General features: G+C 47.7%; 1 protein-coding gene across 2 annotated transcripts in view; it reads left to right on the forward strand.

Moving 5' to 3' along the window:
• RASGRF2 (Ras protein specific guanine nucleotide releasing factor 2) overlaps positions 1-14,046 on the forward strand; it is a 357,153-nt gene that overhangs the window by 206,517 nt on the left and 136,590 nt on the right. For both annotated transcript variants that reach the window (XM_088443784.1, XM_088443785.1), the window contains exon 6: positions 10,843-10,922. In XM_088443784.1, coding sequence (XP_088299910.1) covers positions 10,843-10,922 — 80 coding nt within the window. The remainder of the gene's footprint in view (positions 1-10,842; positions 10,923-14,046) is intronic.

The following is a 14,046-nucleotide window of genomic DNA, read 5'->3' on the forward strand; positions in this document are numbered from 1 at the left end:
GCTGGGGTATAGAGGCGTGGATAACTGGAGCCGGCACTTTAAATAATTTAGAAGTGAGAAGCTCCTCCCCCTCTATGCCCCATCAGCCCTCAGTTTAGAAAATGTGCCCTAGGAGCTGGTCACAATCTGCTGTGATCCAGCAATACATTTATTTATTAAAACATTTTTAGTTATTTTTTTCTTAGTTTTATTATTTTATAAACATCTTTTAACACTTAGGTACCCTTCGCCACCTCTGTAAAGGTGGGGTCCAGGTACCTGGCGCCCTGTTTTAATAGAAGCAGGAAGGAGTGCACAGTGCTTAAACTAAAATCACTGACAGCTCCTTATCGCCACAGCAGCTGGTTTTTATGCTGACAAGAAGAGATTGTGCTGCAGCTGAGAAGGTCCTCCGGGGAGCGCAGTATGGGTGACCTTCTCACTGACCCCCGCATCAAGCGCGCGACCGATTAGCGCTGCTTCTCATATCTTTCAGCCCTGCTTGCAACTGGCAGCTGCAGAGTGAAGGAGCCTCTGCGGGGCTTTAGTATGATGTGGGCTCCTCCGTTAGATGGGGAGCAGCCATGTTAGACAGGATGAAGGCGGGGGGGGGCAGAGCCTAGCAGTACGGGTTCTCTTTCTCTCCCTGCACACTGTATACGCGGCTAGTGAGCTGTTACAAACAGCTTGTTGCTGGTTTTTATGCTGAATGCGTACATTCTCTCCCTACACATAGACAGAGTGCAGCTGCAAGTTACACAGAAGGCTGACCTGACTACATCCCCGGTACAGAGGCTGTGAGTAATTCACTAGGGTGTAAGTTCAGGGAATCTAATCTGTGGGAAGGGAATGGGGTGTATCTCCTCCTCTGTGTCCCAAACCAGCCTTCTGTTTTTCTTTACTCTGTTTATACTCTGTCCCTCTGTGTGTGGTGACTGTGTGTATCCATGTCAAACAGAACTAAGACTTCTCAGAAAATGTTTGTCTGTTCAAAACTAACCAAGCCGCATGCCATTGGGTCCATGTTATGTGATGCTTTTATAGCAATTGATCCACCTATGGCTATTTCTGCCTCACCTGCTCCTCCATGGGCCGATGACATGGTAGGAGTTATGTCAATCTTCATGTCAGAGTTAGCTGAGGCGCATAAGTCTCAACCTCCCTAGGTGGCTGGGTTAACCAAGTCCCTAGACGCCCTGGTACAGGTTATGGATACAGCGTTGTGTCTGCACCCTCCACTTCATACCAAGGACCGACACAAAAGCATTCTTTATCGAACTGTTCTCCAATCAGAAGAGTCATACGAAGAATTCCTCGCTACGGAGGATACCAAATGTGAATTGGAGGAAGCTGTATAGGACGGTACCCCTCAGGAGTTATAGTCCACCTCTCCCGGGGTGGAATCTCTAATTTTGGCGGTCAGAAAAACCCTGAATTTACCTGAGGATATCATTCCTGCATCCCAGGAGTGTGAATTATTTCTTGAACAACCTAAGAGCTCGGCGGTTTTTCCATTCTCACAGCAACTTCAACAGCATTATTTCTCAGTGGCCTGGAAACAACCGCATAAACGGTTCCAGATTCTGCGCCGGTTTCCATCTAGCTACCCTTTTCCATCATCAATGATGGAGAAGTGGGAAACACCCCCTCCAGTAGATACATCCGTCTCTAAGAAAACAGCACTACTATAGTACTAAAAGATCCTTCGGATTGTAAGTTGGAGACAATGCTAAGATCTATTTATACTGCAGCGGGTGCTCAACTTAGACCCACACTTGGTACCGCTTGGGTTAACAAGGCTGTGGTTTGCTGGGCTGACCAGTTGATTACAGGTTTGGACTCAGGTACTTCCAGAGCAGAGTTACGTCTACTAGCAGAACACATCCATGAGTCTGCAGTTTACCTGGGAGAAGCTTCAAAAGATATCAGTCAGATTAGTGCTCGCATACCGGCTTCTGCGATTATGGGCCGCAGAGCCCTCTGGTTGCGCATTTGGCAAGTGGAGGCAGAACCCAAGCGTCCAGTGGAGGGTCTACCATTCACTGGCGACATGCTGTTTGGGCCGGAATTAGACAAATGGATATCCCAAGCCACAGGGGGTAAGTCTTCCTTCCTCCCGTGAACTGCACCGGCTCCCAGAAGATCTTATACTGGACCTTCGTTTCATTCCTTTCGTGCGCCACATTCCTTTCGTGGTAGAGAAAGAGGTGCTCCCACGCAACCAAGAGGCGGCAGAGGTAGAGGTCGCCCACACACGGTTGCACGTAGACAGGAGCCTAAACCAGCTGAGAAACAGGTGGCATGACGGTCTTCCGTCCCACCTGGGACCACCTGCAGTGGGAGCCCACCTGCAAAAATTTCATAAAGTTTGGAACTAGACCTCTACAGAACCGTGGATTTGCAGACTAATTTCCCTGGGGCACCGAATAGACTTCAAAGTCCCCCCCTTTGTTCTTCACTACAAGTCTACCAATACCTGCAGACAAGGCCAGGGTCTACAGGAGGCTATCCAGTCTCTAGTAGTATCATCTGTGCTAGTTCCAGTTCCGGAACATCAACGAGGTATGGGGTTTTACTCAAACTTGTTTGTAGTACCCAAACCGGATGGCTCGGTCAGGCCCATCTTAAACCTCAAGTCCTTGAACCTGTATCTGAAGATGTATTGTTTCAAAATGGAGTCTCTGCAGTCAGTCATTGCGAGCTTGGAACCAGGGGAGTTCCTATTATCCCTGGATATCAAGGATGCCTATCTCCATGTTTCCATTTGGGAAACACATCAGGCCTTTCTGCGTTTTGCCATACTGAAAGATCATTATCCATTTCAGGCATTGCCGTTTGGGTTATCCTCTGCTCCCCGCATCTTCACCAAACTCATGTCAGTCATGATTGCTCTTCTTCGGTCATCGGGAGTGAACATAATCCCTTATTTGGATGACCTGTTACTCAAGGCTCCATCGGTATCTCTTCTATCAAATCATGCCTTACCAACATATCACACTCTAATCCAACACGGTTGGATAATCAACTTCAAGATATCAAATCTCAATCCGTCCCAGAAACTCCTGTTTCTGGGCATGATCTTGGATACGGCATCACAGAGGATTTTTCTTCCATTAGACAAAGCCCGGCATATCCGGTTGTTAGTTCAGCTGGTCCTTAGACCAAAGGAGGTGTCCCTGCTTCTTTGTCTGCGGCTCTTGGGGAAGATGGTAGCTGCTTACGAGGCACTACAGTTTGGGCGGTTCCACTCCAGGGTGTTTCAGCTGGACCTGCTAGCAAAGGGGTCAGGGTCTCACCGTCTTCTACATCGACAGATCCGTCTGCGCCCGCTTACCAGAGTTGCCCTTCTCTGGTGGACATAATCCAACAATCTTTTAGCGGGCCGAAGATTCGGAGTGTGAGACTGGATCATCGTAACAATGGAATGCCAGCCTTCGAGGATGGGGAGCAGTAGTCCTCGATTATCACTTTCAGGGTCGATGGTCCCCTCTAGAATGGAAGTGGCCCATAAATGTATTGGAACTCAGAGCTATTTACAATGCTCTGATAGAAGCAACAGAGTTTCTAAGAGCTCGCCCGGTAAGAGTTTAGTCAGACAACGCGACGGCCGTCACTTACATCAACCGCCAAGGAGGGACTCGGAGTCACATGGCCATGCGAGAAGTAACTCAGATCCTCCGGTGGGCCGAGAACCAGACAGTAATCCTGTCGGTGGTATTCATCCCGGGTGTGGACAACTGGGAAGCAGATTACCTAAGTCGCCAGGATATCCATCCCGGGGAATGGAAGCTTCATCCAGACATGTTCAACGCGCTGATACGTCGATGGGGATGTCCTCAGGTGGACCTCATGGCGTCACGATTGAATCATTAGCTCCCAGTATACGTGTAAGAACTCGAGATCCGCAGGCAAAAGCAGTAGACGCTTTGACAAGTCCGTGGATCTATGACTTCGTGTACCTTTTCCTCCGATTCTGCTTCTCCCTCGTCTTCTAAAAAGGATAAAACACGAGTCAGCCTCTGTCATTCTCGTGGCTCCGAAATGGCCTCGGAGAAGTTGGTTCTCGGACCTTCGGTCCCTATTGTCAGACGATCCGTGGCCCCTTCCTCTGTGCCCGGATCTTCTACATCAGGGTCCTTTCATACACCCCAACTTAACACAACTGCATTTAACGGGGTGGCTCTTGAAACCGATATCCTAAGACACAGAGGCATCCCAGACTCGGTTATTCCCACCATGCTATGAGCCAGGAAACCAGTTTCGGCTGCGCATTATCACCGCATCTGGCGTTCTTATATCTCATGGTGTTCCAGTTGGGGTCTTCCCTCTAGGACTGTTCGGTTTTCCCGGCTTCTGTTTTTTTCTTCAGACGGGTCTGGATTCTGCTCTTCGTCTTGGAACTTTAAAGGTGCAGGTTTCTGCCCTTTCCATTTTCAACGGAAATTGGCCCTCATTCCTGAGGTGCAGATGTTTCTTCAGGGGGTCTTGCGTGTGCAGCCTCCTTTTGTACCTCCGATAGCTCCATGGGACTTAAACTTTAATGCTTCTGTTTCTTCAGTCGCCCATGTTTGAACCTTTGGAAGAGGTTGATCTTAAGTACCTGTCTTGGAGGACGGTCCTCCTCCTGGCTCTAACTTCGGCTCGTAGAGTTTCGGAATTGGGTGCTCTATCCTATAAGCCACCTTGTGTTTCATGCTGATAGGGCGCCACTCTGGACGGTAGCCACCTTCCTTCCCAAGGTTGTGTCGGCTTTCCATATCAATCAGCTGATTGTGGTACCGTCTTTGGTGGAGGACTCTGTTGGTTCTTCTACTTTGGATGTGGTTAGAGCTCTCCGCGTCTACAGCATGTTGCCAGGTCAGCGTCCCTCCGTAAGTCTGAGTCGCTTTTTGTCCTCTATGATGCTGTTCGGAGGGGTTGGCCAGCATCTAAGCAGACTTTGGCACGTTGGATCAAGCTGCCTGTTCATCTGGCTTATGTCAGTGCCGATCGTCGGCCTCCTTCGTCCATTTTGGCTCATTCCTCACGTTCTGTGTGTATGTCATGGGCGGCCGGTAGGGGTGCCTCCACGTCACAATTGTGCCGTGCGGCCACTTGGTCTTCAGTTCACACGCTTGTAAAGTTTTACAAATTTGATACGTTTGCTGCTTCGGCATCCCGTTTTGGCCGCCTTGTTCTGCAGGTGCCGCAGAGCGCTCCCGCCCGTGGGGAAAACTTTGGGACGTCCCCAGCGTAAGCACCTCCAGTGTCCCCTAGTGGATGATAGAGAAAATGGGATTTTGGTATCTACCTGTAAATCCTTTTCTCTGATTCCACAGGGGACACTGGATGCCCACCTCTGCGCTCTTAGCCTGCCTGTTCAGCTTGTTCCGTAAGTTGTATAATTTGGTTATTGTGTGTTCTTCTCTCCTTTTTACTCCGCTTTTTCTCCATCTCCTCTCGGTTTTCTTTTTCTAAACTGAGGGCTGATGGGGCATAGAGGGGGAGGAGCTTCACACTTCTAAATTATTTAAAGTGCCAAGTGCCAGCTCCAGTTATCCACGCCTCTATACCCCAGCATAAGCACCTCCAGTGTCCCCTGTGGAATCAGGGAAAAGGTATCAAAATCACATTTTGTTAATTAGGGAGAGATCCATTATCTGGATGTATTAATTAGGAATGATGCGGGAAAACTTAGTACATCAGTGTATCACAAATCAACGGATGCAAATAACCTCCTTTTATCCTCCAGCTACCATCCTGCCCCGCTAAAAAAAAGGACTGCCTTTTTCTCAATTCCTGAGGGTGCACCGAATATGTTCCAACGAGGAAGAAGAAAAAATACAAATGGACATCACCTTAAAATATTTTTTACAAAGAGGATATCCGAGGAAACTATTGATTGAAGCCAGAGAAAAGGCTTTAGCAATCCCCAGAAAGGACACATTACGGAAAACGGAGTCAAGAAAATTTGACAACAATACTATCCTTATAAATCAATTTTCTACAGCCAGCAATAGGATTACTAGTACAGCAAAAAAATGTTGGCCTTTGGTGAATTCCACTTCTGAAAGATAACAAACCGATACCTTGTTACAAGCGGGGAAAAAGCATTAAGGATTACGTAGTCCATATGGACATTACCTAGTTTACGAAAGAAGATAGGAGTAATTTTTTGAACAAGAAACAGGGAAACTTTTTAAGTGCCTTGGCTGCACTACGTGTAGTTACTTAGAAACAGGGGATACATTTCATCAATTTGTAGTATAATTTATCGCAATTCGTTTGATGCTGGAAGGCAGACCCATGGAGCAACCAGTAGCCCGGCACTTTAGGGAGAGCAGGCACAGTTTAGCCTCCTTAAGATATAAAATGATTAATTTTGTGCCAAAAGATTACTGCAAAAAGAGGCAGAATGGATTCATGAGCTGAATACAGTAAGACCATTTGGGCTCAACGAGAATCTGTCACTGACATGTTTTATTTAATGTATGCTTTACATAGTAATATGAATTTCATGTGCTATCAATATGTTTCTAGTATCATTGTGTGCGCTATTATATTATTTGCAGATAGCATGTTTGGGAATCTTGTGTATTGGGTCCTGAACCGTTGCCAAATTGCCAAAAAAATTAATGCTGGCTATGAAGAAAGGTGCCAGAACATACAGGATGTAGTTGGCACTCCAGCGCCGGAATCCCAACAGGTGTCAGAATCCCGTCGGCTGCGATCCCGACGGTAAGTATTAGGGTTAGTTTTAGGGATAGGGGTTAGGCTCTAATGGGAGGGTTATAGTCACACTGCTGGAGGGAAGAATTAGAGTTCGGCTGTGGGGGTTAGGATTATGCTGTGGGAGGGGAGGGTTAGGCTGCGGCGAAGGGTTGGGATACTTACCTGCATGCGTCAGGATTTCCACTGTCAGGATTCTGACTGTGGGTATTATGTGCGCCAGGAACGCGTGTCCAACCTGAACACACAGTGCATCAGAGATTACTAGGTATGGGGCTTTTTAGCCACAGACTAGTCAGAGTGCCCATGTCCACTGCTGAAAGCGCCTACAATGGGCACACTAGTGTCCAAAATGGACCTTGGAACAATGTAAGAAGGTGGCCTGGTCTGTTTGAATCACGTTTTCTTCTACACCATGTGGACAGCCAGGTGCATGTGCATTGTTTACCTGGGGAAAAGATGGCACCAGGATGCACTATGGAAGAAGGCAAGCCAGCGGAGGCATTGTGAAACTTTGTTTAATGTTCTGGTCGGAAACCTTGGGTCGTACCATTCATGTGAATGTTACTGTGACACGTACCACCTACCTAAACATTGTAGCAAACCAAGTACACCCCTTTATCGCAACGGTATTTCCTCATAGAAGTGACCTTTTTCAGCAGGACAATGCGCTATGCCACACTGCAAAGATTGTTTGAGGAACAGGAAAAAGAGTTAAAAATGTTGACTTGGCCTCCAAATTCCCCAGATCTCAATCTGATCGAGCATCTGTGGGATGTGCTGGAAAATAAAACCGAGCCATGGAGGCCCCACCTCACAACCTACAGGACTTAAAGGATCTGCTGCTAACGTCTTGGTGCCATATAACACCGGGCACTTTCAGAGGTCGTGTGTTTTCAACCGGTGTGCCGCGGCCGGTTGTGAAGTGTGCCGCGGGGCTGTCAGAGCCACCAGGCACATTTTACTGTACTTCAGCATCCCGGGCCGCTGAGCTCCTCTGGGAGACTCAGGCGCGACCAGGTAGTGACCTGCAAAGATTTGGCGGCGTGACATCACAGGTCACGCACGCCGCGTTGTCCACTGCCCTCCAGCCCGCTCTGCCAGCCAACGCCCTGCGCCAATCAGCCAGCCCGCGCTCTGTCCAGGCAGGCTCTGCAGCCTGCCTGGAAGCCCGCCCGCACGCAATCCTGCTGCAGTGTGAGTGACAAGGGGGGAAGAAATGTGGGTTTTGTGGGGACCAGACATTTTTTTCTTCTTCGTGGGTACCAGCCATAGTTTATTTTTTCGTGGGAACAAGTCATGTCATTTTTTTTTAGTGAGAACCAGCCATATCTTATCCAGCCATATATTTGCCTATTTAGTGGGGAACAATGTGTTTTGTTTTGTTTTTTGTTTCTGTGGTGCCAGCCATAGGTTTCTTTTTCTGTGGGGAGCAATTCTGTGGGGCGCAATGTGGTATGGTTGTTTTTTTTGTGGGGAGCAATGTGGGTTTTTTTTTCTTAGGCCAGCCAATGGGATTGTTTTATTCTTGTGGGGGCCAATGTAGTGTGTTTTTTATTCTTGTGGGGGCCAATGTAGTGTGTTTTGTTCCTGTGGGAACTAATGTAGTGTGTTTTTTCATAGTCCGCGCACACCGCATCGCCGGATAGTGTGCCTTGGCAATTTTAAAATCTTATGTAGTGTGCCGCGAGTTAAAAAAGGTTGAAAATCACTGGTATATGTATATATATATATATATATATATATATATATATATTTATATATATATATATATTATATATTATACACTTTAAATTAGACAAACTGCACACACTGCAAAATGAAAATGGCACCAGGGGTGCTAAGCACATAAAATGTTGCATATTGAGATAAAAGAAGCCAGCATATTCAATATCCAAGTAGGATAATATATTTTATCCAAATGATAGAAGGGAATTCAGGCAAAATAGCAGCAAGATCTATGTGATGACATAGGACCAAATACTTATCAGCATGTAAACAGCATCAAAGAGTATCCATATCAGAGACGCCATTCCCTCACGGTACAGGTCAGCTCAACAGCTGTTTCGGTGTGGAACCAACACCGTCATCAGGAGCACAATTGACCAAGTGTGACACATAGCTCCATATATACCAGTCAGCCTAATTAACAAAATACACCCACCTGCAAAAGTTGTAACCAATGTGTCATGGTGGACTGGATCTTTTTTAGAACAAGACCACCATCAGATTAAAAAACACAGATATATCAGAGAAAACAATTGAATGACTGCCCCTCATTCAAACCATGGGGAGCTATTGTATTTAAACATTAGATCAAAAAACACTCCTTCTGTAGAAGTAGTTTACCGCGATCCCCTCCTCTCCTAAGTGGTGGAATATGGTCCAACGGTAAAAATTGAAAATCTTTTAAGGTGTGTTTACAAAAAGCTTAATGCCTGGCAACAGGAGGTGTGTTACAGTCCACTACCGTCATTGCCCTTTGAATGGATGATCGGTGTATTCCATATGGAATATTGTGTAGTTTCTCAGATATATGTCTTTTATTTGTGGTATTATGTTCTAAACACGCTTTTACTACCATATGGAACCAAAACGGCTTGTTACATATTGAAACAGATGTCAGTCAAGCGTATGTACAGTATATATACACATATATATGTGATTATCGTATGTATTTCTATGTGTAATTGTGTCCAGGTGGCATCCTAGCAATGGTAAGCAGAATAAGCTTAAAGCTGAAGATCTGGGTTCTAGGGATTTCTGAAATGCACCAATGTCATTCATAACACATATAAGAAGGGCTTTTGCACTGTAAATTGGTACAAAGCTGCAGATCCCTCTTACATTGTGGCGTATGCTGGTTCTATATAAATATGAATAATGTTAATAATAACAGCTGTTAACAAAATTACAACAGAAACTCTGACTATTCATGAGGTTTAGTGCAGCAAATTACTTCACCACCATTGACGGATTTGGTTGTACAGTAGGTCTTTCTTTTTTGCATTTACATAATTAGGAACTAACTCACCGGAGCTTAAACGGTGGTTCTCCTATCATTGACAACCAAGGAAAATTCAACTGCACGCAGCCTGTAACACAAGCACTGATAGGGCAGACACGCAGTGTGTAAACAGTGGGCCCGATTCAGAGCCGGACGCTCTGAAAGAACGCTCGCTCTGAATTAGGGCGTTTTTTTTTTTTTTGGAGCGCAAACAGCTATAGCGAGCGGCCAGGTTGATGGTCGCGATGGTCAAGACCATCGTGACCATCGGGCTTGCGACGAGAACCTTGTGGTAGGGTCTCGTGGCCGCAAGCCCCAGAGAGCTTTCGGCTCTGACAGAGCCGGAAGCTCTCCCACTGACATCACTGGTGATGTCAGTGGGGCCGCCCCCAAACAGCAAGCGTTCCGTTGGGAACGCCTCCGTTTGGCCGGCCATCCCCCCGGCCCGCCCACCAAACGGGGCGAGCTGTCACTCACCATCGACAGCTCGCCCCCTTTGGTGCGAGACCCGGAGCGACGGAGCACCCGTCGCTAGCCTGCTCCCGCACATTTGCACGACGGAGCCGGCTCCGTCGTGCGCATGCCCAGTGGGCAAACATCGACCGGTTGCGAGCGCTCAGCGCTTATGACCGGGTCTGAATCAGGCCCAGTGTTCCTGCTGACATCTGTCACACCCTTAATTAGCAGAAGTTGGAGCAGTCTACCAATTGAGAATGTTTGTTTAAAAAAATATGTTGTTGTGGCCTTTAATGTATTGGCCTCTAAGTCCTGGTATAAAGAGCCTTTTCCTCTCCATTAACCCAAGAAGATCCATTAATCTCACAATCATATTCTAAAACCCCGCAGCGATGTCTGATTTATGAGAAGTGGCTAATTACTTCTGACCTTTTTGGTTGGTGACTGGTAATTTCACCTTTAAACACTTCACTGTACATTGATGTATTATTTAGGCACTTCATTGTTCATTATTTCCAAGTGCTCGTTGCTTTAACATTTTGACTTCAATAATAGGTATTGGAAATCAACTTAGATATTGAATTGCTGTTTACCAGTAGCATGTGATCTTTGAGGTAATTGCTGGCCATCTGGACAAGGTAAATACCAAGCGTCATTAAATCCTTTTGTCATTTTTTTTTTGTCTCTTTCAGTGAAACCATCATGTTCCTCCACGAAATATTTCACCAGGGTCTGAAAGCGAGAATTACTAATTGGCCTACTTTAATTTTAGGTATGTGAGCGTGCTTTGTAATTCTGTTAATAATATATGAATGAGAACTGCCAAGTGGAATGGCTACTGCACAGAGCTCTTGGGATGTGTACATTGCTTTTTGATTTTCTCACTTCATTTTGAAATATTTCTTGTGTTGTCTGAGGTTGCATTACTTTTTTATCTCACTGAATTATATATCACTGATTGCTTCTTTTAATGACCAATCTGTTGCTGAATATGAAGTACTTAGGAAAATGAAGTCTTCAAGTGGCAGTAGGATATTTTCTGAAGTGGTGTGATTGCATCTTAACCAAGACACTTGCAGCTATACATGACACTCACATTAATAATATTTAGTAGAAATGAGACTAATACCCCTTTTACACCGGAGCTAAAACCCGGGTTTTTGAAGGGTTAACCCGGGCAGCTCCCTGGTGTAAAAGGGCAGAGGGTTGGATCGCCGGGTCAAGTGACCCGGCAATCCAACCCAGGTAACTAGCAGGGTTTAACACGGACGTAGCCCGTGAAACCCTGCTATGGGAACAGCGCACTCCGGGTCACGATGACCTGGAGTGCGCTGCTAGCCGGCCGATTGGTCCGGCTTCAGTGGCGCTTGGAGATGACGTCATCTCCAAGCGTCCACTTTCACTCCACAAAAGCCGGGTCTATGCAGACCCGACTGCGGTGTGAGCGGCGCTGACTCGGGAATATCCCGAGTCAGCGCCGGCAAAATTCCGGGTCTGATCCGGATAGGAACTTTGGCCCTCATTCAGAGCCGTACGCTCTGAGCAGAGCGCACGCTCTGAATGAGGGCCGGGCTCCATGAAAATGGAGCGTCCTCCTGGACGCTCGTATAGCTGTGGGTCACCACCCACAGGCTATACGAGCGTGCATTGTGATGGCCGCGATGGTCCTGACCATCGCGACCATCGAAATTGCGAGCCGGAGCCTGCGGTTGAGGTTTTCAACCGCAAGCTCCGGAGTGATTTTGGCTCTATCAGAGCCAAAATCACTCCCACTGACATCACTAGTGATGTCAGTGGGCCGGCTTCTGACGGGAGGCGTTCCCGTGGGAACGCCCCCGTCAGGGAGGCACGCCCCCGGCACGCCCACCAAAGGGGGCGTGCTGTCAATCAACATTGACAACACGCCCCCTTTGATCGGACACAACGAGCGAAGGACTTTCCTTCGCTCGTCGCGTCTGGCGCATGCGCACAACGGAGCTCCCTCCGTCGTGCGCATGCTCAGTCCATAACATCGACCCACTTGCGAGCGGACAGCTGCTCGCGAGTGGGTCTGAATCAGGCCCTTTGTTCCAACTCCGGGTCAGACCCGGAATTTAGGTGGAAAAGGGGTATAACATAGGACCTGATTCAGAGCCGCTCGCAAGTGGCCCGATGGTTTGCGTACGCGTATGCGCACGCTTTGTTCTGCACGTGTGCAAACTACTTTGTGCGATCGCAGGCCGCTCGCTCGCCCAGCAAAGACAGCCCAGTGAAATGAGTGACAGGAGAGGCCGTTTGTGGATGGTAACAGGGGCAGGACACTAATAAGGGGTTGTGGAGGTGCGAACGCAGGCGTGCCTAGGTGTTACAACGCCGTTTTTAAGGCGTGCATAATTAACAGGCAGTGTCATAGTACACGTCACATGCCTGTTTTTTACACTGAAGTCCTCGCAGTGCTTGCGGCAGGGTAAGGCAACCACAAGCACTGCGATCGCATCCGATGGTGCTCGATGTACCAATGTTTTAATACTCTTCTTGGAGATGACGTGCGCTAGTGGGCGTCTATACATAGGCTAATGGGTGTCAGCATGCACAGAGCTATCGCTCGCACAGCCAAAGTGGGTGTGCTTATGCCTTGGCGTCACTTGGCGTCGCTTCCCATGGCGTCACTTTGAAAAATTTGCATACGCTGGATGAGCGCGATCGCATCTAGCCAGCGGCTTTGAATCAGGTCCATAGTTCACAGTTTTTCCGGGACAATCCTGTCTTCTTTCAATGAAAATAAAAATGTAAAACGGTATCAATCACGTGTAAATTGTATCCTAACTTTTACAGCACTTGCTGTGAATATCTGTGTTAAAGGCTTTAAACGTAAATGAAATATATTGTTCCCAGGTCCAACATTTAGGGGGTCTATTTTTTTTGCCTGTAAGTGAACATCTCTTATCACTGGTATTTGCAGCGATAACAGACTTAGGGGAAGTGTAGCTGTATCTATAATGGGTGCAGGGTGCGGTGCACACGGGCCCCTGGGGGACCCACACCACACATCTTGGATCCATTCACAATACTTTTCTCTCCATCTGTGCCACAGAATTCACAGAGAACATGGCACAGGAGCCATGTTTCTGGAGATCTGCGTACGCGCACTACAGAAATCACAGGGGAAAATGATGCCTGCACCAGAGATTGGCGCATGTGCAGTAGAGTGGCAGTGTGCTAGAGTCTACAGAGGAAATACCCAAATTTTAAGGGTGGGAGTTGTGGGGGTTTTGGCAGGGTTGCCTACCCTCCCGATTCGGGCGGGAGCCTCCCGATAAACGGGTGCAGCTCCCGCCCCCCCGGAAAGGCAGGCAAGCCTCCCGCCTGCCGCCGATCCCCCGAACCCCCCTCCCCGTTACCTGATAAACCCCCACAGCGGGGGGGGGGGGCGCTGACGTGATTCGTCATTTTGGCCCCGCCCCCTGCTTTGTAATGCCTTTTTTCTGCATTGTGTAGCGGGGGCGGGGCTAACATGACGCGATCGCGTGGCCCTGCCCCCTGTCACGCCTGCAAACCGACCTAAGCTCGTTTGGAGCCGCCCCTTTTTGCCGGCCACGTCTCCTGTTCTGCCGATCTGGCTGCTCCCTCCCGGAAGGAGCAGCCAGATTGTCGGCAAGTATGGGTTTTGGGCCCCTACACAGAGGCTGCACATGGGCCCTCCCCTCTCTTGATTGGCCCCTGATTGGAAGATAAAACCTTCTAAAGAGGGCAAGTAGAGGTATTCCCCAAAGCAACCAATCCAATTCTAGCTATAATTTTATAGAATGTACTAAATAAATGATAGCTATAATCTGCTATTGACAGCACCCACACTTGGCCTCTGTATTAGGTTTGATACATGTCCCCCTTAGTATCGGGGCAATTTACATTTTACT

Source organism: Taudactylus pleione, unplaced genomic scaffold, assembly GCF_031769625.1.
Source record: "Taudactylus pleione unplaced genomic scaffold, aTauple2 ptg000333l, whole genome shotgun sequence".
In the NCBI taxonomy this organism is placed as follows: domain Eukaryota; kingdom Metazoa; phylum Chordata; class Amphibia; order Anura; family Myobatrachidae; genus Taudactylus; species Taudactylus pleione.